This window comes from Harpia harpyja, chromosome 13 (genome assembly GCF_026419915.1).
Source record: "Harpia harpyja isolate bHarHar1 chromosome 13, bHarHar1 primary haplotype, whole genome shotgun sequence".
In the NCBI taxonomy this organism is placed as follows: domain Eukaryota; kingdom Metazoa; phylum Chordata; class Aves; order Accipitriformes; family Accipitridae; genus Harpia; species Harpia harpyja.
Window position 1 is genome coordinate 15,709,829 of NC_068952.1, and position 24,844 is coordinate 15,734,672.

The 24,844-nt window shown below is 35.8% G+C and overlaps 1 protein-coding gene across 3 annotated transcripts; it reads left to right on the top strand.

Moving 5' to 3' along the window:
• The first annotated feature begins 666 nt into the window (after positions 1–666).
• Positions 667–24,831, top strand: DYNC2LI1 (dynein cytoplasmic 2 light intermediate chain 1). Of its 3 annotated transcripts, XM_052806371.1 has the most exons (14): positions 670–858; positions 1,620–1,737; positions 2,417–2,518; positions 2,973–3,007; positions 3,404–3,473; positions 4,485–4,573; positions 6,359–6,545; positions 9,041–9,109; positions 10,496–10,573; positions 12,133–12,209; positions 12,568–12,638; positions 13,086–13,183; positions 15,114–15,206; positions 23,024–24,831. In XM_052806371.1, exons 1-14 carry the CDS (start codon positions 845–847, stop codon positions 23,087–23,089), a joined length of 1,167 nt encoding a protein of 388 aa, XP_052662331.1. In that variant the 5' UTR covers positions 670–844; the 3' UTR covers positions 23,090–24,831. The 3 variants fall into 3 exon arrangements, with proteins under 3 accessions (XP_052662332.1, XP_052662331.1, XP_052662333.1); XM_052806372.1 differs by lacking the exon at positions 10,496–10,573 and having other exon boundaries at positions 667–858; XM_052806373.1 differs by lacking the exon at positions 2,417–2,518 and having other exon boundaries at positions 677–858.
• The last annotated feature ends 13 nt before the right edge of the window (positions 24,832–24,844 follow it).

Here is a 24,844-nt window from a genome sequence, read left to right on the forward strand (position 1 = left end):
TCCTGTTTGTTACAGCATCTTACTTTTAGTTACACTTATAATAGTTGATTTGTATGCCCCAGTAACTACAAAATAATTGCACTTATTTTCTTATACAGCAGTTCACTTACTAGGGGCTGGGAACTCTCTCAGGCCTTGTTTCACTCCCTCCACTGTTAACAAAACTATCTTGGGGACCATGAGTTTATTAGCAGCCAACGCTTAAGGCTGAGGTAGAAGAAAAGACTCCCGCCATTTATGACTTTATTCATCCCTGGCCTTCTCCGCTGCTGAAGTATTTTGTCTCTTCACAACAAGGGCTACAGCGGAGGTCTCCCAAGGACCCAGCGGCTCCACCACCCCTCACACCAGCTCTGCTCACTCTGGTAGTAGGGCGGGGCGCCATTTTCAGCACCCGAAAAACAGAGGCAGCTGCGGGTCCCACGAACAACTCCGGGGCCCCAGGGGCGGGCGGGACCCTCGGTGGAAGCGCCGCGGGCCTCTAATTCACCTCAGGGGCGGCGGCGGCTGCGGCGGCGTTGGCCGCGGCCCCGGCCCCCGAGGCGGCTGAGCCCGCCGCAGGGCGGGCAACCGGCAGAGAAACAAAACTCCCGCCCGCCGCACCGCTGCCGGCTACGGGGGGCGCCCCTGCGCCGCGCAGGCTGGCGGCGGACAGCGCCGCGGCAGCGAGGAGGGCTGAGGCGAGCCCAGCGGCGGGCCGGAAGGCGGGGCGAGGCCGCGGCACGGCCCCGCTGGGAAGCGGGCTCCGTCCCCTTCCGCCCCCCTCCCCGCGGAACTACACCGCCCAGCGTGCCCTGCGCGGTTCCCATGGCGACGGGGAGCCAGGCCCAGGCCCCGAGGAGCGATGCCCAAGGCCAGGTAACGGGGGGCCCTGTCTGGGTTCGGTAAGGGGAATTCGCCCCCGCTGCCGTGTGGGGAAGGAGCCGGCGGCCGGGGAGGACAGCCTGGAGGAGGGAGGCAGGCAGGAAGGCAGGCGTAGAAGGGGCCGTTTCGGCCTCTGTCCCCGAAAGCGAGCGCGGCCGGGGGCAGGATGGGGGCACGCCTGGCCCTTGGAGCGACGAGCCGGTTGCTCCTGTCAGGGACCCCACAGAAAAGGGGGAGGCCTAACCCACCACCCCGCAGGTGGCCATGGGGGAGCCTGAAAAGGGGAAGCCCTCGTTTCCCCGAGCAGTATCTTCCCCGGGACACCGAGGACAGGTTCGGAGCCCTCCCGAGTCCACTGACCCGTTACCGGCTCCTCCGGTGCCGGCGGCCGGGAGCTCCCCACTCCAGAGACTGCCAGCCTGAGCTGCAGGGTGCTGTGAAAAGCCTTAATCGTTAGAAAACCTTTTAAAGTTGTCTTAAACGTAGTCAAAAGAAAACCTCCCGCCACACAGCTGGTATTTACTCAGTGTGTGCCACAAACGGCTGTTGGGGTTACCTGAGGAATTTTACTTAACCTGGTTTTGTTAGAAGTACTTCGACAAGCAGAGGGCATGTGATATGAAACAATAATAATAACAGATAATAATAATAATAAACGGCAATACCCTTCATTTATCCGTTTAGATATTTGCAGGAATTATGGCCTAGCGTCCATTGTTTTTCTCTAATGACCTTTCTTTGTTTTTTCCAACTAGTGATACTTTATGGGATCTTGCTATAGCTGAAGTGGAGAAGAGAGAAAACCCCGATGACGATGGCAAGCGTGTGGAAGTTTGGGAAAAATCAATATTATTTATGGGAAATAAAAATGGGGTAATGCTAAATACTGTTCAATTCTGTGCTTTTCAAACATAGTTTGTGGCAGGGAAAATAGCTGATATTTTCAGATATGAAGGTCCACTTAATTCTTCTAAAGACAAAATATGTCATGTTCTGATTCTGCAGAGTGGGCATTCCACAGAGTGTGGACCAATGAGACATTATTACAATGCAGAGGTTCAAGTTTATGGTTTGGAGAGTCAAAATTTCAACCATTGTTATCAGTGATGTGCTAATTCTTTGAGGTTTGGCTTCATTAATTTTTGTAAAAGTAACTGCCGTAAATAATTCTACTCTCTAATTGTTTGACATGTCAAATTTCGCCTTGTAAAGGTTTAACTGGTAACAATTCAGTTTGAGTGTACTGATACCAGTTTTGTTGTAGATAGAGGCCTTGACATCCTGCTATGAATTGTGTCTGTATTATGTCAGACCTATTTGAACATGCCTCACCAGTGATTGCAAACTCATGATTCCGCAAGCCTTATTGTCCCATAAGTTTGGTCATTAGTAATTTCATATTTTTCTTCTGTTAGCATTCATTTGTAAAGTAAATAAAGAAATATTTGCCTTTTTGACCAAGTGAGTCCTATTTTTAAGAATACAAGTTTTATTTTAGAAGGATTGGTATATGTGCAACCTCTTAATCAGCACTTTTATAATATCTTTTTAGAGAAAATACAGTGACTTTTCAGATTTACCTGAAATTCACTTATTTTTTGAGATGGGAAAGGACACCAGAGTAAACTGTAGAAGTGCTAACCCCTTCAGTGTGGTATGGTACTCAGCGTCTGAATTTCAACAGTGTAAAGACATACTTTTATGTATGTTTATTTGTATTTTAAGCATTCTTATTTCCATCTCATTGGTAATAATTAATTCCAGTGGAAACCAAACGTTACATAAATGTATTATTAATAATTAAAAACTGTTAAGCAGTTTAACAGAGTTAGCCAAGTTGATCACTAATGTCTAATTTTAAGCCCACTATTCCTATTACTGTATTTGTCATCTCTATTAGTTTATAATTATAATAATGGTAGTGTAACTTGATTCTGACAGAAAGTTGGCTGTTAAGTTTCCACTGTAAGGCTACAAACAATTACCTGAGTTTATGCTTTTCCAGTACTTTATTATTGGAATGTTAAATGAGTGAGTTTCATTTAGTGATACAACTTTTATGTTTTAATGACAGTACACTAGGGTTCTTCTTTGTTTTTAATTTCCAGGGAAAGACCACTATTATACTGAGGTGTCTTGAGAGGTATGTGTTAAATTTTTAAAAGTAGTTTTCAACTGTGGATTAGAATTTTATATAAATAGTTATATTGTGGGATGATTCATAATAAATGTATACAGATGTTGTATTCTGTGACCAGTTGATCACTTACAGATAAACTTAACTTCCCTTCATTACTACCTGTCGTCTGACCCCTTCAATCCTTCTCCAGTATTAGAGAGCTTAAATGGCCATCTATTCAGGTTGGTGCTGCTACTTCTGTCTTCAGCAAGTGAGATCTGTTGCCTTAAAGCATCCTCTCTGTGCTGCTGTTTCTAAGCCAAATTCTGAACTGACTGATAAATATAATCTAATAACTGTAGAATTAGCTTGCTTTATTTAGAGGATCTTGACAAAATGAAGTTATTTTTCCTTGCATAGGGAAGAGATTTCAAAGCCAACTTTAGCCTTGGAATATACTTTTGGAAGAAGGGCGAGGAGACACAATACAGTGAGTATTCAGAAAGTATAGTCTACTATATCTTTATATATATACGCACACATAAAAATAATATATGTGTTTTATTTTTATGTATAAGAATCTTAGTTTTTTTAGTTTATTGTTTGTGAAACAAAAAGGGGTTTTTAATATAATTTTATTTAAATTAGCTAGCTTAATTTTGTATTTTAATCTGTAATGTTTTTCCTTCTCACTAAAACACAGTAGATCAGAGACCAAAGTATAACACAAAGCAATCGGATTAATTTATAAAAACTACCTTGTTTGTTGAGTTTGAGTGCTTTTATTTTCCCATTGTAACATTGTATGCATGCCTTTAACTTTAATACACAAAATGAGTACAAACTGATGAAAATACTTTACAACCAGTTTTGTGAGAGAAGCAGTCATCTTGGAGAATGTTAAATCATAATTAAATTTTTGGGTTACTTGTCCATATTGCAAAATTTTGCACTGCAGATTATGTTAACAGAAATATTGAACCCATTCCCATCACAGCACAGCACAACACTGTCCAGCAGCAATAAGTATTGCTGCAGGTAATTGCTGTTTCTATTACTGAAGCAGGGAGTGGAAAATCTGACTGAAAGATAAAAATCACTTAAAGCTTTTCCCAGAAACTAAATGCAAAGGTAGAAAGTTATTTTTCCAGTTGCAAACTTCTTAAAAAGCAGTAGTCCTGAGCTGCAATAAACAAAAAGAAAGGGAAGAGAACCTGATTTTTTTTATGTTTATCATTAATCATGCTTCCTGACTTTTTTACTCTACTGTAGTAATTTATCAAGACAGTCATAGGCATGCCAGGAGTCTTTTGTAAGTGTTGTATGGGATTTCTTGAACATGGGGAGTTTATTATTTGGTTTGTTTTTCAGAAAATACTAGTGTAATAATATATGTTCTTGTTCTGAGTCACTTGCATGAAAAGCCAGTTTATCAGATGAAGATCTTCTCTTGGTGTTGCATGGAAGCACACATTTCTAACATAAAGAAACTCTTTCACAGCCTAAAGATATAGCTCATTTTTGGGAACTAGGTGGTGGAACCTCATTACTGGAACTGATTCGAATACCAATCAGTAGCAACAACATAAGGTAAGCGATTAATATTAGAATTCCAAAGTTAATTTCAGCTTTCCTTCAAATGTAAGTAAATCTCTAGACCTTTTAATGTGGAAAACTCTTTCAAAATGTAAGATAGAACATTTATGATTTTTTCTAAGAATTGTTGTAATACCACTGATACTTTGGTTTGACCTTTCTTTTCATGGTTCTCTCCTAATAAGCCAAGTTCTTAGCAATCTCCAACAACAAGAGAAAGTGATAACATGAAGGAAATAGGTTGGCCTTAAGTAGATAGAACAAGAAATACAGAAAAAGAGAAGACATAGTATCTTTATGCTCAGTGAAAGAGCAGAGGAAGCAACTTGGGGGCATACGAAAAATAAAAACTTGCTTCCTACTTCTGTATGCAAATGCAGATGCTATCTCTGTGAAGGGCGGTATTTTGGGGTGAAAAACAAGGCAAAAAATTGTGACCAAAAAGATCTCTGGATTTTTTGCTGCTGCTTTGACTATTGAGATAATGCCATTATTTAATGAGAGACTAAGACAGAAGGAATAAAAAAACCTCACTTCTGGCATGTGAAGCTTTTTGTTTCTAGAAGAGCTTGCGGGGGGGGAATCAACTATCATTTTTCAACTATTGTCTAAATGAACTAAACTAAGCTCTACCTCCATCAGTCTTTTCTTCTCTTTTTACTGATAAGGAATCTTCTGATGTGGATGGTCTTAAGATTCTTTAATGGGTAGCAACATTGTTCTGTAAGACCGCTTCTGTTCATAAGGCAGTATTCTAACATGCTAGTCAAAAATTCTACCATTTCAGCTTAAGTGCTTTTCACTGGTTTTCTCATCTGTCTGTAGTCAAGCAATTTGCTTATTTAAAAGTTCCATGAACTATATCTAGTTTCACCAAGAGACTTTTCACCAGATTTTTTTCCCCACAGGATTTTAAAGTGAAATTGGACATTCACTTTGCTTTGTAGTCTTTCTAATACCACTCTGGTCTGGAATCCCCTTTTTCAGGTCAGGATGGAATGTGAAGGGATGATTGCATCCATTCAAATGGCTGCATTTGCAGTGTTCTTCTTTACAGTTGCACTTTAATGGAGTTAGAGTTTGGGGAGGCAGGGTTTTGGAAGGAGAGGAGTTTATATTAAAGCATTTCTCATCATAATCCACCTTTAAAAGCCTGGTAATTGCCAAGTATGTCTTGAGTACTCTGACTTCTTCCGTTTATCTTTCACAAGACTTTCTCATACACCCATTTGAGGTTCCAGCTAACTGGTGCAGTCCATGGCACAGAATATTGCCTGTAACCGTTTTTTTCCATTTCATATTACAAAAGAATAATGGAAGTATAGAACTTTCTAATACATTAATGGTTAAGAAAGATCCTAACCATTTGCTAACATTGCTTCATCTGGGATTGTAGAGTTATGAGATGGCAGTGATACATGATAGTAGAAGTGCCCAGTCATACAGGAAGAAGGAGCTAAATGGTCTCAGGATATTTGCATACTTTACTGCTTTGAAACAAAGTCTCCAGAAACAAAGTTTGATATATACAGTCCCCCCAAAACCTCTGATGGAAAGTTGCTAAAGTAATAGTTCTGAACAAGAGACAAGGGAAAGGTTTCTTCAGAACTCAGAGTATCCTTAAAAGCCATCTTCCTTTGCTGTCACATTTAATTCTATCTTAGCATTTGTATTTTCACACTTGTTGCTTTTGGCATTTGTACTACAGGTGTTGTTGTATATGAAAATGTTGATTGTCTGATGCGCTAAAGATTTGACCAAATAATGCCTTTTTAATAGGTCATTTGCTGTAGTTCTTGTATTGGATCTGTCCAAACCTAACGAACTCTGGACTACTATGGAGAAACTTCTGCAGGTCACCAGGAACCACATGAACAAAATTTTAACCAAACTAGAAAAGACAAATCCCGAAGTAGCTACTGAAATTAAACAGAGGATGTGGAACAATCTGCAGAGGGATCATCCAGTAAGTTACTTCTAATATTTTCTCCAGATGTCACAGGCCTTTATACAGTTAAAGATAATGCTTTTGAAAATCATAAACAACTCTTTTGGATTTTTATGCATGACTGAAAATCCATTTGATGTAGATGAACCTGTTCACTGGAAAATTATAGCAATTTAATAAAAATTCAATAAGAGCAGAAACAAGGAAAAAAGGTTTCTTATATCTTTTTGTTAGATATCTAATGTGATTGTTATGGCATGTTACACCAATCAAAAGAAATAGTTTTAGAGTAGCAGTTTGCTTCCTCCCCCCCATCTTTTTAAAATGAAGATGAAAACTAGAATGTGCAAAAGTCATCTAGCAAGAGACTAGCTGAAGGTACAAATTTAAGCAAAGAATATAGTTATAACAGCCATCAACATGACTATATACTTTGCATTTATTTAAATGTCTATCACAAACTCAATGCCTTTTGATAATCTGACAACTAATTAAATTATAAAGTTTCAGAAATGTTAACATCAGTCCTTTAAACATAATTGCTAACTAAATCTCTGGAAAAGCTAAACTAGATTATGTGCAATAGAAATGAAAAGTCATTGTGCATTAAACCTCTGCAAATGTTGTGTGTATATAATGCATAAATAAGTATTCAACAATTCAAAGACTTGGCACATAAATCTAGTTACTGTAACTTCTATAAAATGCTGCAATGCAGCAAATGCTTATATAGCTCAAAAATTTAAAAGTAACTTTAAATTTATGAGAAAGCAACATATGCAACACTCAGTAAATGTAGAGTATAGGGTTTGAGATCTGCTGGATTATGATTTTGTTTTTTACTTTTAGAGAAGGTAATTCACAAAAAGAAAATTCCTACAAGCACACTCGGCAGTAAATCATGACCACAGTGTCAAGTTTACATATAGGGGCTTACATATTGGAAAACTGCAAGCTTTTTTCAATAAGTAAAAAGAATAGAATTCTCTTCTTAATTGTTAAGAAGAGAAGACTTGTTGTACTTGCCCTGTAGGGAACACAATTGTACCTTCTAAACTAGAATTTCTATTTAGTCTTCATTATCAAAAACAGAAAGGATGCAAACAAAAATGTATGTTACTCCTTGGTTCTCTTTTTACTTTCATCATTTTTCAAGAAAAAAGTATGTCAATTTTGTGGGAGAAAATACTGTCTTACAGTCAAAATAAATGACAGTTTACTCAGATTTTTATTTGCCTTTTTATCACTAAACATACTTTTGTGATAAACAGGAATTGATGAGGTTCTTAGAGGTTTTTTTTAAGGATTAGACATATTCCATTGGCCTGGATAAAGAGTTATTGGCTGTGATGATAAAGCATTAGTATATCAATTGCAGACCTTGTTTAACAAAGGCTGGATGCACTTAAAGTAGTCTATAGTCGAAAATTAATTCCATAGTCAAAAGACAAATAGGGTTCAGCATGCCATTTTAATGTTCCTGATGTTATCCTGAATTAATTTTTTCTTAGTTAAGAAACTAAAACTAATTTTTTTTCCACTTCTATATACCATACACCCAACTTTAAGTTATGATAATTTTGCTCAAAGCTTTTGCCTTGACAGTGTATGAGTGAAGCCATTATTTTTCCTCTCAAAGTAGAGGATTTTCAGAATGTGCAGCTTCTTCCTAATATACTGACTGTCATTTAACCTGTATGTGAAATAACTGGTTTTAGAAGGGAACAGTTACTTCAACCTCTGCTACAACACATCTCTTTTCCACTCTGCTGCAACCAAAGCAGCTTGACTAAATGCTTGCATGAACACAAGGGGATTGTCTCATTTCATATGGACTACAGGAAAACCTTCCAGATAACTTGAGAATTATTGTAATCTACTTATTAAAACTTTTATTGGAAGTTAGCTATTTAACAGTTAAATCTACACCCACGGAGCTGTTTTTGTCCATTGGTATTGATTTGCATTTTCATGGTTGTTAGGTGACATTTCCTCTTTCTGCTGATATCAAACACTTGAAAATCACATTAAATCTTTTTTAAGAGTTTGGAAAATGTGATGTGGGGAGGACAGACATGTGACACAAGCAAATCACTCAGCTTAATTTTCTTGAGCTTTTGTCTGTATTACTTTGGGTATGATGCAAGGATGGGAAATGTGTCAAAAAGCCAGTTCTACTAATCCAATCTGGCAGTTCTGTGAATATATGAGGTTTTTCCTCTCTTCCCTTCCCATCTAATGTTGGAGCTGGAGTATGTAGTGTAAGAGCCCTTTTATGCCAGTAAGTGTTCTGACTGCTCGGAGGGATTATTTCCTGACCATTTATGAAGAAAATGAGAAAATTGTAGAATATGGTATGGATATTGCATTAAAGTTTATTCATCTAACTTAAGGTTTTGAAAAAATAGAGCTTGTCTTCTGTGAATTAATTTTAACCCCTTTCAGTTGTTTTAACAGTTGGAATCTGCTACAGTTTGTTTACACTGCTTAACTGTCATATATCTGTTTAATAGGATTATGAGCTACTTGACCCTTTTCCAATACCCTTGGTGATAATTGGAAGCAAATATGATATTTTTCATGTAAGTAATAATTAATTTTTTTTTAATAATTAAAAGATTCCTGGTAAAGATCCTATATACTAAAATCTTGGTAATATAATAGTAATCATTTGAAGAAAAGTACGGCCAGTCAGCCTTCTACCACAAAAAAAATCTTTCCATCCAACAGCATTATGGAAGGCATACTGTCATTCCTTCACAAAACACTCTCAGACTGATGATTTTTGAGATGTACTTGGAAAATGTTGAGATACAAGTTGCTGCAGACCAAAGAGGGAAGCAAGAAAACATCATGTTGATGACTTTCTTTTATAATGAGAGAAATTCAGCTCCATGTGTTCCTTCTGACAGGAGCTGTAAGTTTATGGCAGTGAAAGAGGGGCATCTCTCAAGTCAGCTGGTCAGATTTTTTGGTAGTTGTGGCAGCATGAACAGTAAACTATCATTTCAGTCTGGAACTGTTTTTTTAAGTACCAAACTTTTTAGAGACAAGTGAGTAATTGCGTCTCTTAGAGGGGAGAGGAAAGAAATGTCAGAGTACTGCTGGATTCTCTCCCAGGACATTAAAAATCCAAACAAATGCATACTCAATTTATAAGCAGCACTTGATCATGAGAAACTAGAACAGTATGTTTGGTTTTTAGCTGCCGTGCTGACAGCCTGTGCTGACAGCCTGTGCTTCTCTGGGTGACTACATAGTGCATTGATAGTTGGCTGACTCTTTGAGTTACTTAATTCTTTATTAATAAGGTACTGTGCCTTCTGTCACACTGAGGCTTTATGCTGAGCCATGACCTCTTTAAAAATCAGTGACTTTCATGTAATAAGCAGAGAATAACAGCCTAATTCCTTTGGGGTCCATGGACAGACTCCTGCAGGCTTCTCTGGGACCAGGTTTTCACCCACTTTATTCAGAGAAGGCCGTCTGTATGATCTTATATTAAAGAAACATTGATGAAATGGTATTTTTATGCATCTTTCAAATCTTGCAGGTATTACAATTTAGAGAGCATATACCCAAAGGTTTACTGAAAGTTAACTATTTTCACAAAAAGAAAAAATCCTTATTCTTCTAGTAGGCAGTATTTCTACTTCTAAAAATCTAAACCAAAATGAAACAAATCAATTGAAAATTGAATACACATTCCCAACTAAGAAACTTTTTCTGGACTAACATACTGCCTGAATTAGGCTCCCTCTGTAAAAAAGAAACAAAGGGAAATTGTGAAATTTCTTTTCAGAGTAGGCTGTTACTGCTTCTGTCTTAAGATATAATTATGCTGACAGCCGAAAGCCTCATATATTGTAGCCTAAGTGCATTGCAGTTTATACAAAAAATGAAAAGTTCTAGCTGTAATATTTTGGGTTTTGTTTCTTATGTATATGTTCTGATATCAACTTTTTCAGGAGTTTGACTCTGAAATGAGGAAAATAATAAGCAAGACACTTCGATTTGTTTCACATTATTATGGAGCATCATTAGTGGTGTGTATATTCACTTTCTAACTAAGGATAGAGAAGATGAGCAATATTTGTGTTACAAAAAAAATTTAAAAAAATAGGAATATAAAACTCCTAGAGAAAACGGGATTTAATTGGTTTTACAGTAGCTTTCTTCATGGGCGAATCTGTCAAACAGGTTACAGGTATTGGCAGGGGATGGATGGATATACCTTGTGAACAAACTACATAATTCCCAGTATCAGCAAAAACTAAATAAAAATAGTTATCTGTTAGGCAACTCAGTTCCCATATTGAGTTTACTGCACGTCTGGCAGATTTTTTTTGGTACAAGAAAGGAGGATGGGCAAAACTGATCACCCTAGATAGAATTAGAGAACTGGCCTTTTTGGTAGAAGCACGAACTTATATATAGCGACCTGGCTTCGGCAGATTTAAAAACTTAGAACCAAGGGCTCATCTTCACAGCAGTTAAGCATACCAGATTATCACACTTAGAGTGTTGAAGAGTAAAGGCAGGAATTTTTTTTACAGTAATGAGTAGGAACTGCCAACCATGAGGACAATGAAGTATTTATGTGGCTATATAAATTGATTTTGAGTTTGGCAGATCACCTTCTGAGTAAAGGCAGAAACATGCATGCTCAAGTTCACAATCCAAAAAAGCTGCCTCTTGGGCTCTCTCTACATCAGAAGATGGTTCCAATTGTATCAACCATCATTTATGTAATAAATAATATTTAATAGTGGCTTATTTTGATTACCAGACAATTTATGTTTGCTTTAAATTGTTATAATCACAGCGCGTCCATTTGTATCCATGTAAAATTGTACAGCTTTTGTACTTTGACACATGATTTCATCTTTTGTTAACTGAGAATACAACTGTCTTAATTTAATTTTTTTTTTTTTAAGTATTTAAGCATTATTGTAATTAAAAATTAAAAGCTAGGAGCCTAAAACTTTGGCTGCTCAATCCTGATTCCCATTGAAATGAGTGGGAGAAACTTACATTTCCCACAGTAGGGGTCTGACTTCTTTCTCAAAGACATGAATCTGGATATAGGATATAGGATACAAAAGACAGGAATAAGCATGCTGTTTGAGAAGATATGCTGGGAGCTGCTTTCTGATAAATCTGTACCAGTTCTGCCACTATCAAGCTGCTTTTGTGATGTGTGAACAATTTTATAGTTATTCATTACATTTCTAAATGTTTATGGTATTCTGGATAATTTTTAATGTAGTTTAAAATCTTAATAAGTCATTAGTCTTAGGCAAAAGATTTGTGTCTCAATGTGCATACTTCAAAAGTTTTGAATTAATATTTTAGAATTTATTCTTTAATCTTTATACTATTTTTCATTTAATCTTTCTTGATCTATACATTCAGTGACAAGTACATTCATGTTTTGGAAAGGGAGGGTGAGATTTTTATTCTAGTAAATTCAGTGAATACATACCAAATTTATTGAAGTCAGGAATTAGCCAGGCTCTATCTGAAATCCTTTATGTGGACGACATAATGTAATATTTCTGTGATGGAAGATCATAATGTATATTTTGTTTTCTGATTCATTTAGTTTACCAGTAAATCTGAGGCTCTCCTGCTGAAAGCCCGTGTTCTTATTAATCATTTGGCATTTGGCTATGATAAAAGGTAATGTAATTATTGTCTAACTATTAAATATCTTGCCCAGAGTCTAAAAGTACCTAATAAAAATATTCTAATCACCAAAACATTTTTTTTTTCTTAAATGTGATCTCTGAAAGATTCCTGTTCATGGACTTTGACTCCTGTGTCTCAGCTGCCTATCTCTGCACAGGACAGTGGTAACTCCTTGGTTTTGATTCCAAAACTGATGGATTAGAAACATGGTCACCACTAGTATTGAGTAGATTTTTATTTGCATGTATTTGTATGCAAAGCCCAGTAAGAGTCTAGTCTTTGCTAGAAGAATGTAATTTTTCATTGATTGCTAAATGCTCACTTGATACATTTTCTTTTTTCTGTTTAGCAAGTCTGTATCGGTGGATCACAGCAAACCTCTATTTATACCAGCAGGCCTGGATTCACTGAGCCAAATAGGTTAGGTCATTTCCTGTTCATTGTGTTTGTTGCTTAATTGTTTTTGAAAACAAGAAAAAAATTTAAGCAAATAAAAAATAAATTATAGCACATCAGCATCAGTTTTAACAGATTATTGAAGGAAATGGCTTAGAAAGTTTAAAATTATCATTCAATATTTATATTATTGAGAATTACTTGTGCAGGTTTGTCAGACAGTTTAATAAAGTATTGGGACTACTTCAAATAGTGAAGTACCAACAAGCTTAAATCTGAAAGAAAATATAATGTACAATACCACTCAGCTCGTTTCATGGTAGGAGATCAATGCTTTTTCAAACTTGTTGCAGCTTGTCACTGTAGAAGATAAAATATTAAATTAGGTAGATCATAATCCAAAATGATTTGATAATTTATGTTGTTATGACAACATACTTGTATCACTTTGTGCTGTGCTGTAATCCTTAGGACCACCACCTGCCTCCGATAGTGATATCGGAAAGATGCATGCAAACACACCTTTGGAACTGTGGAAAAAAGTATTTGAGAAAACGTTTCCTCCCAAGGTAAGTATTTACATGTCTGCTGCACAGCTTCTTTTCACACAGAATAGTAGTAATATCACTACTAATTTTTTTCTTTCAAGCCCGGTGACTGGAATTTCAGTCTCACTTAGCAGTTCGTTTCTTCTAACCTTTTTAATTCATAAATTTAAAAGATACAGATTTGTATGTAGTAGTGCTTTGATCATTAGCTTCTACATCTTCAGTCACCTTCCTAGATTTAGTAATAATGGAAGTACTGATGTAACCCTCTGTTTTTTCCAAAGTTATACCATTGCCTTTCATTATATTGAGACACAAGCTATACTCAGTGTTTTTGGAATTTTATAAGGTCACATGTCCCCTAATATCTAAACCAAATGACAGTGATGTTCCAAGAAGAGAGCTCTTCCTGGCTGCAGCAAGCTGCTGGTCCTTGTTCTCCTAGAGCATGAGGCTTTGAATGAGGCGAGCGTGTTAGAGTTCCTTGCCAAAATCTGTCATTTTGCTCTGGGAAGTGTTTGGATTTGCAAGGTAATTAGAATCCCTTGGCGCCTATGTAGTGATAAATCTTGCACATATTTCAGAAGTTTCTGGTCCCAAGAGGCAAACCCCCAAATACTTCTTTTCAGTAAAAGTAATTGCTGTTGTTAGGAAATCAAAATTCTTTTCTATTTGACCTGAGCAAATACAGGCTGCTGCTCTCTCCTTGTGTACTAGACTGTATCACGGTTCTCTAACCTTGTCCATTTCCTGCTCTGCAGCTTACCTGGGCAGGCAAGGAAGTCAGTCAGGGCTATGAAACTGTCTCTCAATGGTGCACAAACTGGGCTTTTTCTAATTTTCAGTCTATGGATCTCCATTCTTGGTGAGAAGGAATCTGAATTCATTCCTTCCCGCTCGCTTGACTGGTACATATCAAAGCCTGCAAATTATTTCAGGTGGTTTGTGACCAGAATAAATTATCACTAAGATGCCGTTCTCAGTACAGTATGGCCCAACATGATAAAGACTAAACTTTACTTTTCAGAAACTATACAGAGCTGTTATTTTTCATGTTAATTTTCCTCATAGCCTTTTTAAAACACAATAAACAAACATTCCCTGCCCCCCATAACTGCTGTACTCCCCCTGAAGCAGCTGGAGAAATGAATACATTTCTCATCTTGCAAGCTCCATCAGTGTTCTAAGGTATCAGTCTAAAGAAGATTTAAAGATTTTCCAAGTAGATTCTCAGTCTTCTGTTTTGGTTCCAAAATATGCTTTAAACTTTAAAGCTATTTTTATGCATTGTAAATTTCTTTTTCCATCACCTCATCTAATAGTAAGTCTAATTCTGCTTTATTTTATTTTATCATTTGTATGATTGCCTTCTTGCTACTTTCTGTTTGTAATGAGTAAGGAAAAAACTGCAGGACAACATTTTAAAAGAAGTTCTTTATTTGATAGTGTTTCTTTCTATTAGTGTATTTGCTTCTTTGGAATTAAAGTTATAGTTCCTTCAAGGTTAGTCAATGAAAATTCAGGTATTTGGCAAAAAGATAGTAATGAATTTCTCAGCTATTGAAGTAACGCTTCTGGTAACCAGAACTGAATTCTAGTCTTAAGTGTTAAATGCTCTAGCAAGAGCAACCTTAACTATGCCCAAATGTCATGGGCCAGAAAGGATATTTTCATTTTGAGGAGAGAATAATAAACAACTACCAAATGAGAATATTTTCTTTCCTTTAAGATCTAACTGCACTATTACTTTCTGATCATTTTACCAATGTTAAGATTTGGGGTTTTTAATCTAATCTGTGTCCTATAGCACAGAATTCTTCCATAAATGCAAGATTTTAATACATTTGTATTAAAAGCAAATACTTCCATTAGATCTGCAGCGTGGCATTTTCTTGTTAAAAGAACAGAAGTTAAAATTTATTACTTGGGGGTTTGTCATTTCTTCTTTTAGAGTTTCTGTGATTTACAAGATACCAAGGACCCTGCACAGGATTTGCAATACGTCGAGTATGAAGTCGATATCATGAGAGCTCAGAAAAACCAGGTGTGTGGTAGTTCTCCAACTGCTGTTCACAGTCAGGTATTCCAGAACCACCGGCATTGCTGAATTAATTGTAGAATACGCTCGTAGTCCCCTTTTTGCCTTTAAATAACTTCAACTTTCGTTTTCAGCCTAGTAGTTGGTTGGGTTTTTTTTCCATTGGTACACTTCTAGCCAGTAGAGCATTGTTAGATCTCAAAGTTTTGGCTCTGTGGTTTCTTTAGAAATGAATAATCCAAATTTTCCCTTTCTTTTCCAGAATTATTCACTAAAATAATACTGAAGCAAAGCTGTGAAGCTTTCTTGGCAGTAATTTTTTCACTTCTGCACCCTGTGCTCTCATTTGGGTGTTGACTAGCAGAAAGTCTAGGAAGTGGTATCAAGGTTTGGGGTGGGGGCTGTTTACTTTTTTTATTTTTGTCTTTCTACTTCAAAACTATTTAAACTGGAAAGGTACTGAGATGATAACATTTCTGACTTGAGTTTGCAGGCTATGTACTTTTTATCTTAAACAGAGCGAACAGAGTTATTCCACAGAGTGATATTTGGCTTACCCCTGAATTCCAGGAAAGACCTTTAGTGGGGAAAGGGCCTTTTATTTTTTCTTTACTAATTTTGAAGTGTTTCTGCATTTCCCTATGCTTGTGGTGAATTAATTTTACAGAAAAAATATATGGCAAACTAGATGAAGTTCAGAACGTTGCCTTATAGATATCAGTGTATAACATCATGTGAGTAGAAATACTGTATACAGTCTTATTGATAACATACGTATGGGTCTGTTAAAATCAATCCAAGATTTGTGTATTTTTCTTTGTTTGGAAGAATTATCACATACTGAGTCTGGAAACTCTATTTCGTATAGATTCATCTGTTTCACACGCAGAAAATTCTTTGCTAGAATGACTGAGAAACATTCCACTCTGTTCTCACAGCTTATATGTATGTGGGCTGTTTGTACACCATTTAACTTCTTTGTGGACCAAGTTACTGTGGTTAAAGGAGGTTTTTTTCTAAGAGTGCTTTAAGATGATGGATTGTACCAATCTAGATCTCACATGCTTTTACAGACCCCCACTCTTAAGATGAAAGGGAGTTTTATTGAATCGCACTGCAGTTAATCTCAACTAACCCTAAAATACCGTAGCAAATTTCATCTTTTTGCATGCTTGTAAAAGAAAGCCAAAGGATTAGATTATTACTGCTGTCGCTGTCACGTTTTTGTAGAGCTTAGTTAGATTGCATAAGGCAGTAAACCCATAGTTACCTGATCCAAAGAAATACATTAATAATGTAAAAGAATAAAGCAATTTCAAGAATCCCCTGCAGTCTTTGAACTTGCATGTTACCTGTAATATCCTGTTAATGTAGGCATCAGTTCTGAATTTTGGTTACATCAAGAGCAGTCTTAGAAATCATTAAAATTTGTAAAGCACATTGCTTTTGGAATTTATAATGTAATCTCATACCCAGTGTATCTATATATCTCAAAATAACTGTATGGTGTACTAGGTTTGTTATTTTTAGATAATACTTATGTCTTGCAAAAGAAGATACTGGTATGTGTTGATTAAATCATACAGGAAATTATTAATTTTTTGGTTTTAAACAAAAGAGACAGGCTTTTAGAATCTTAATCAGTTCAAGGGCATTGCAAACCAGTAGCTTCTTTTAGTTGGACTACTACAAGTAATTTGAGCATTAAAGAGAAAATTACTTTTGTTATCTAGAGCTATTTCCTAAACTTCTCTATCATGAAGTTCAATTTTTACAAGATTATTTGCACATTATTAAAATGTTTTATACTCCAAGACTTTCATTCAATTTGGAATGCACCAGGATAGCAATATACATCTAAAAGAAAAGAACTCTGTAGTTGCAGTGATTCTTGAAGTGTCTTTGGATTTCCCAGTTATACAAAAAGTGGCAAAAAAATCCTATTTTTAAAGGAAGATTTTAAATGCATCGTAAGTCTAACACTCTTTTATAGAGTTCATGGTATCTGTTGCGTAGGAGGAATAGTATATTAAGATGTTTAATATGCAACATGTTGCTAATGGGACATAATGCAAAATGAAAATTTCATATGACAACAGCGTATATTTTAAAATCACTGAAGTGCATGTTACTATTTCCCTTGGTTACTTTCAGTTAATGAATATGCCACTTTGGACTCTAGGTGATAACAGTTTGCTTGTTTATCTCAAAGATAAGCTTTAAAGGCAAAATAAACACAAAAACATAGCAACTGAAACAAAATACAGCCCCTGTCACTGAGTCTGATAGAAGAACTAGCATACCTGACTGACTCAGTCTTCATCAGAACTGCTCAATAATACTGTAATAGATTTATAGATAACTGGCAATCTATTAAATCAATTCCAACTTTGTAACCTTGGTTAAAGGGCTTCTCTGCAGCTACGGTTTGTATGCTCTAGCAGAGTAAAAGGTTAAATTCTCAAGTATAAAATTAGAAAACAGTTTAGAAAAAAAAAGTACAGAAACAAGAATGTAACTGGCTTACTCCCATGTACTGTCAGCTAGTATTTATGAAATGCTTTTTGGCTGTAGAAGTTAAGACTCCAGCTCATCAGCATTCTGCCACAAAAGTGTTTTCTTTTAGACCATATTATTTTGCCTCCTTAATATTTTCAGAGTTAACTATGAGACGTACCACTCCATTTCTAGACCCTTTTGCTCTGGAAAGCTGTCTGAGGCTACCTTTTCCTCACTGTACCTTTGTTCAAGATAGAGCACATCTCTCTCTCTCAACTATGTCTTCTCTGAATTCTTTTCCTAGTTCTTACCCCACAGGCATACACTGTGTAGGTTTATATCAGATAGTGCTGTTGCAATTGTTTACTGCTTTTTCATTCTCTGGAGTTAAGCTCTGAGAGAGAGAATACAGCACCAGGGGACCTTTTTGGAATTTACGTTTTTAATGTATATCTTAACTAGCAGATTCTCTCCAGGAATTACTGGAATTTTGTGCTCTTTGCAGGGCTTTCAAGATTGAAGAAAAACATTCATTTTGCATATTTATTAGGCCTTAAACGTGAAGCTTGCTGTTAACTCTTCATACAGTCCACGTAAAACATAAACAACATGGCAAACTTGTCATCAGTTTCTCTCCATTCTCTGCTAGCTTTTTGAGTTGTGATGCTTTAAGGTCAACTTAATTTCATTTTAGGTACACACGTAACTTGAATAAGAGTGAGATCTTTTAAAACAATATTGTTGACAGAGCTGCACATATGCCACCTGCATCTGTGAGCACCTATGAGTGCATGAAAGTCTTGTTACTTAGTTCCTTTTAAGTGTTTGTGACAGTGAGATGGCTCATGGGGGTGTCTTTGTTTCCTTTAGAAATGCTCTCTACCACAGAGGCAAGTACTCTAAGATGTCTTCTCAAAGGTTTTTGTTTGTTTCAGGTCTTAACTATGATGTTATGCTTTGTACTGCTAATACTTAAAATAGGTCTTGGACCTTTTTCATCTGGACATTTGACTGCACCTTGAGCTCGAAGAATTGGTTAGCCTCCCAGTCAGGTGCTTAGGAAGTCAGCGTCACACAATGCCAAAGTTCACACTGACTTGGTCCTTGTTACACAGAGGTATTTCTTTAGGGATTGGTGCCAGTTTTAGCTGAAGCCTAATGCCATAAAGTATACTCAAAAAAAAAAAAAAAGAAAAAGTAGATGCCTGGTGTAGGTTGGTGTCAGCTAACAAGAAGTAATGGAAGCAGATCTCAATGAACAGGGCTGTAACTGTTAAGCCTTTAGCAAGTCATAAACAGAAGAAGGGAAGGTTCTATAACATCTCGCAAGGAAGCATAGTCCTATTTCCCCTAAAGTAGGAGTAACCTAATTAACCATGTCATTCACAACTAAAAGTCAATTCAGTGTCAGATCCACAGCTGTCTGTTTGAGGTGGGGACTCTGTTGGCCAACAGAAAGAGAGCCGTATTTTTTTCAGCATACTTTGCTGACGTGACCATATTGCAGAACTTCAGGAGACAATTTCAGTCTCATTCAACAAAAGAGAAGATTGCACGTTGTGCAACGAACCTCCTTGGTCAGATCAGTGTTACTGGGCAGAGAAGTACAACAGGCACCTTAACACGGGTAGCAGAGCAGTAGCATCTTTCTCCAGAGGGGGAGAAGTGCTAGTCTTCATATTGAGGAGAAAAAGTTATTTAGGGTGTTTACTCAGCTGCCAAGAATAAGCTTTCTTGTTTTCACAAGAAAGCATGTCTAAATGGGTACAAAAGATTTTATTTTTTTTTTAAACTGACTTAAAGAGCATTATTAGAGCACTGTTATTAAATCTCCTACTGAAGTTTAAGTGCTTAAGATTTTTAATCCTTGCTTCAGTACTTGGTTATTTTCACCACATTCCAGATTGAGGGCACTTTCAATAAGAAACTGCATGAAAAATAAAGTTAAAAGTCATATCAGTCCCTCAGAACTGAGGAAATGCAACAATTAAGGCTTTTCCTACGATCTTAAATTTTCCTCCTTGTTTGTAGACATTATAGTATTGTCTTTAATTACATGATCATATACTATTTTGCTGATGTCTCAATTCAATTGTTCAGTATTTCTTTTCATCATCCTTATTCTTTGTGTACCTTATTTCTCAACCTGCCATTCAGACACTTCAATGAACACAAAAGTATTAATTTTTTTTCACTGAGAATGTGTGGTAATGTTATCTTATCTGAGTGCCTCACAAACATCAGTTAAGTCTTTCTTCCCAATCCCTTTATGAGATTAGGTGTGATCTGCTCCATTTGACAGCTGAAGAATTTATAGAAACACAGAAATACAGAAGCATTAAGGTTAAAAAAAAAAATTAAAATCTGCTTTATACCAGTGTTGAGACATCTAGGACAAGTTGCTAGCACTAATAATGTTTACATTGAAAGTATATTTAAATTGCAGTAGTTAATTCTTTGTGAATCTGATCTGTGCCCCATACACTTGGTACCCGGAAAACAAAGGAAGCATAATGCTAGTGTGAACATTTGGCATACTTTGAGATACATTCTTTCGTAGGATCTTCTTTCAGTTTGGGGAGAGGATCTCTTAGCTGATTGTATAGTTATAGTATATTCCAGAATTCTGCTTATGTTTGTAGTATAGGACTTTATGAGCAGGAAGGCACCCTTTTTCAAAAGGGTCTCTGGAGTGATCTTTAAACTGCATTTGAGAGATTTTTCCATTACATTTCTGACTGATGGGGATTTATTTTACTTTCTGTTTTGCATGAAAACTAAAGAAGTATACTTCCCTGACAGCATTTTTCCTCCTGAATCACTGAATCTGTTAAAGATTATTTTTTTTAAATATCCTCCCATTTCATCCCTTTTTCTTTCTTTCATTCCTCATTGTTTAAATGCTAGTCTTACCTAGATATGTCTCCAAAACAAATATTTATCTCTTTGTTCTGTACTTCTGTATGTAGCAGAATAGCTATACAGTTTTAATATATACTGTGGTTTTAGATACTTTGCATTTCTGTATTGTTTTGAATTGCCTTTACACTGAATTGCCTTCTAGCTAGCTAAAATTACAGCAAAATAAATTCTGCTAAATTATCTGCCTCTTTCTTGAAACAGTTTAGTCAGATGACAAATCTGTAAGGCTAATTATTTAGGCAATACCTGTAGACACAACCTCCAGACAGCATTGTCATTATATGTAAAACTTCATTGTCTAATTTTACCCCTTCCTCTAGCCTTTGAGATAGTTGTTAGAATTGAAATTATTTACTTAGCATAAACCAGGTTACATGTGCTCCCTAAAACATCACAGTATTCTTTCTATTCCTAACTGTTGGCATGTTTCCAACAGTTCAGTATGTTCCAAGATCATAATTACTTTATATTAATAACGAGGGGGTGAAAATACTGAGTAAAGACTGGCTTAGAGAGAGAACAGTTCAGAAGTACTAGAGCTGTATTTAATAATGCAACTTACTAGATTTAGACTAGACACAGTATGTTCTGTGTCAGTCATCTATGAGTTACTCAACTGTAAAACTAGACTCCTGCAAGCATCATAAAGAATATGCACTAATTAAAAATCCTCTTACTGCTCATAAATCTGTGGTGCTTTCTGAAAATTTTGCACTGCTAACAAAGTTGCTGAAGTTATTTCCTGAGAGAGAGAAAATCCCATTTATTATCTCCATAAAATTTTTAGGTGATTGTTTCTTTGTTGCTCTGCCCTTTATTTTCTTCTTCCTCCCTCTGTGCTCCGGATTGAGAATTAATACTTCTATTAAATTCACCTGGTGTGAATTTTGTCATTTTTGTCAGTTCTGGTATCTGTATACCTACAGTGAAACCTCCCTTACTCTGTCAAGTCCATTCTATTAAAAATCAGAATATCAATTATATAAAGCACATGCCCACTTTTAAGGGTCTTTGCTACATTTATACTAATCACTGGTTTATGTCCACTTCTCTTCCTGATCTAAGTAAGGTATGATGACTTTTTTTGTATTGCAAGCAGTACACGGTTAGGTCTAACAGTACCTCATTAGAGTATCATATTCCTGCAAATACACTGGAAGCCTTCATATTCTTAAATGAATGAAAAGCAATCTTAGTGCTTTCTAAATTAATTTTTGCTGAAAAAATCTTCAGAAATAATTTCTGACAGTGTGCACCACTACATAAAATTCAGAAGATGAAATTGTTATTTGGTAACATTGCTAGAACCTTTTATTATAGGCTTCAAAATTCCCAGTAGCACTTTGACTGAAATGAGGTAATTTGTCTACCTTGGTAGTACTCAGCTGATGTCAAGTATAGCACAATGTAGACTGCCTCATCTTTCATACCTAATTAGCTTTATTTATACCTCCACAACTTGAGCCTCTGTTTGCTTTTAATAATCCAATTACTATCTAGAAGATGCATAATTTTAATTACCACATTGGGCTTGCATTTTATTTTTACACAGAGATGCTAACTTTTCAATCTACTAAACAGTAGCACCTGAAAGAATATTTTAACTACTAATTGAAAACCAAAACAAAACAGAAGTAAAAGCATGGCATCATTGTTTGTCATGAGTAATACACTTCCTGAAAAACCTCAAACAATGATGAATAACATTTCCACAAATATCCAGTACTATAGATTGAATAGATATGGTATGACGATTTCCTAAACATCCATTGCATTCCTCTCAAATATATTTCTGCTTACTGCTTTCTGGACAAGCCTGTGTTCTGCAGGGGTTTCTGAGGTCCACTGGTAGCTCTCTAAGTTATCACACTGGTGACATATAAACTTACAGAAGTTCATTTCAGTTCTGTGCTTAAAAAAAAAAAAAAAAAAGGTAGGCTTTGTTCTTTTGTTCTTCTAGTTTCTTTTCTGTAATCTTAAGGAACTACCGATCCATTTTGCTTCTTGAAAGGCTCTGACTTCATGTGTGTGAAACAGTAGTTTCTGTTGGATAATTCCGGTTTCTGTTTTTAAAACACATGTAGTGTTACATTTTTGCATGTTCATAGGGAGCCTGGTTTTTCAAACTGAATGTCTAAGAAAAGACAAAATTTCTTATTCCCTAGAAAGTATCTAGGTATAAATAAATAAATAAAATCCAGCTCCCTATATGAGAACAAATGTGACAAAATTTATAGCACTTTTAGTATAATTTTGTTAAAGATAAGAATATATATAGTACATTTTTTCTACAGTGAAAAATGTTTGTACATGCTTTAGATGTTCAAGTGGCTAATGTATGTATCTTATAACTTTTAGTCATGAGGAGATTAGATTAATATGTATGTATGTTTCTGTTTTAGGAACTTGAACAATACAAAAGAAATGCCTCTAAATCCTGGAAGGAAATGGATTTTGACTCTGATTGATGACCTGCTATAGGTGTCTTCAGTTTAACATTTACAAAATTACTTTAATCGTTTTAACATTACACTAGCAATTTAATCTGATGCAGTAGAAAATATACAATATGAAACTACAAAATTAGTATTTATTAAGCATTCCTGTTATTATTTTTAATAAAAAGAGCTGTTTATTCATTCAGTTCAAATTTAACTATATCTTAGTACTGACATAAGACTTTTAAAAAGTGGTGAGAAAGGAATTCCAGGTTGGTCAGAAATGGATTTGAATATGAAGACTAGCATTAGTCAGTTCTACCTATTTTATAACACATTATCTGGTTTATTTTTGAATGCTTCTGCCCTAAACATGTATTTAAATACAAACAAGTTTTCACACCCAAAATATGAAACTGCATAGTAAAGTGTGCTAGGCATCTTTTCCTAGTTCTTTGCATATATAATTCAAAAAGCAAAGTTTAAGAATATATTTGCATCATTGTTTGATGTATTTCAATAGGACAGGTCCACAAAAACTGGCAGAATAAAGTGGAATTAAAACCGCGTTTGACCTGAACTCAGAAGTTTGCTTTATCTCTGTTTCAGTATCATAGAGTTAATATGGGAATTAATTCTTGCAATATATAATGTTGTAATAACTTTGCACAGAATTTAGAAGACAGACATTTCTGTCAAATATTCAAATGCTAGGAAGTCAGTCTAATCAATTTGACAGATACTTGGTTAATGGTAGAAGTATAATTGATTCACATTCAGCCTATGCTGGTGAAATGCTAGCCTAAACTAGGTATAGCTCTTTGTCCATGGACATCCTCACTAGTATGAGATGTACTGTTTTGAAAATAGGCAAGACAAGATCTAGATTAAAGCCAGAGGTGTCTTTTGAGAGCTAAGACTTGTTGTCAGAGAGTCAATGTCTGAACAGTCACTTGGCAGACCAGAGCGTAAGAATGTTCCCTGGTGAGCAACCCTACATGCACATAAAAATGGGAAAGACAAACTAATGTGGTATCTTTCAAGCTCTTTAAAGTTATGTGTTATTTTTAACATATTTGTTCACCAAATGTTTTTCTGATATAACATTTTTATCTCAGAATATTATACATAAAGATATTACAAAAAAATGTTGGCCTCGCACTTAAGTGGAGAACTTGCATTAACTCAAGGATTTCAAATTCTTCGTTACAAAGTGCATAATTTCAAAACTATCAAATTAAACTAATTATATTATTATGGAATTTCAAGATACAAATGTACTTACCTTTTTGAAGAAATCTCTAGCTATGCCTCTGTAATAAATTTCTTCACTGAATATGAAAAAGTTACAAAATTTAGGAATTCTATGTCTGTTAGGCTTTCAATTTGGAGAGGTACTTATATTTATTAAATGGATAAATTAGTCTCTCTGGGATGTTAGTAAGCCCATGAGAATAACTTCCAAAGATGCAAACTACATCGCTTCTAAGAACTGGCAAACAACTTTTATGGGTTTTTTTTCCCCCTAGTTAAATTGACATTTTATTAAGAAACAAAAATTTATTCTAGTAATTCCCAAACTGCTTCCAAAACAAGGTTTAGAACTTGGTAATGAAAAGAAGGAAGAGATAAATAACATAACTGTCTTCTCTGATTTACCGTCATTTACAAGACAAAAACATGTTAGGTAACTTTTATATTGCTTAAAGATCCTGTACTTATTGGTTGTATAGTACACATAAAATTAAAGTGATTTCTTGATTCTGTCTTTATTTACATATATTT

Coding starts and splice junctions, on each gene's coding strand:
- DYNC2LI1 (XM_052806371.1), top strand. Junction 2,519..2,972: donor GTGCTAACCCCTTCAGTGTG/GTATGGTACTCA, acceptor TTTAATTTCCAG/GGAAAGACCACTATTATACT. Junction 4,574..6,358: donor ATCAGTAGCAACAACATAAG/GTAAGCGATTAA, acceptor CCTTTTTAATAG/GTCATTTGCTGTAGTTCTTG.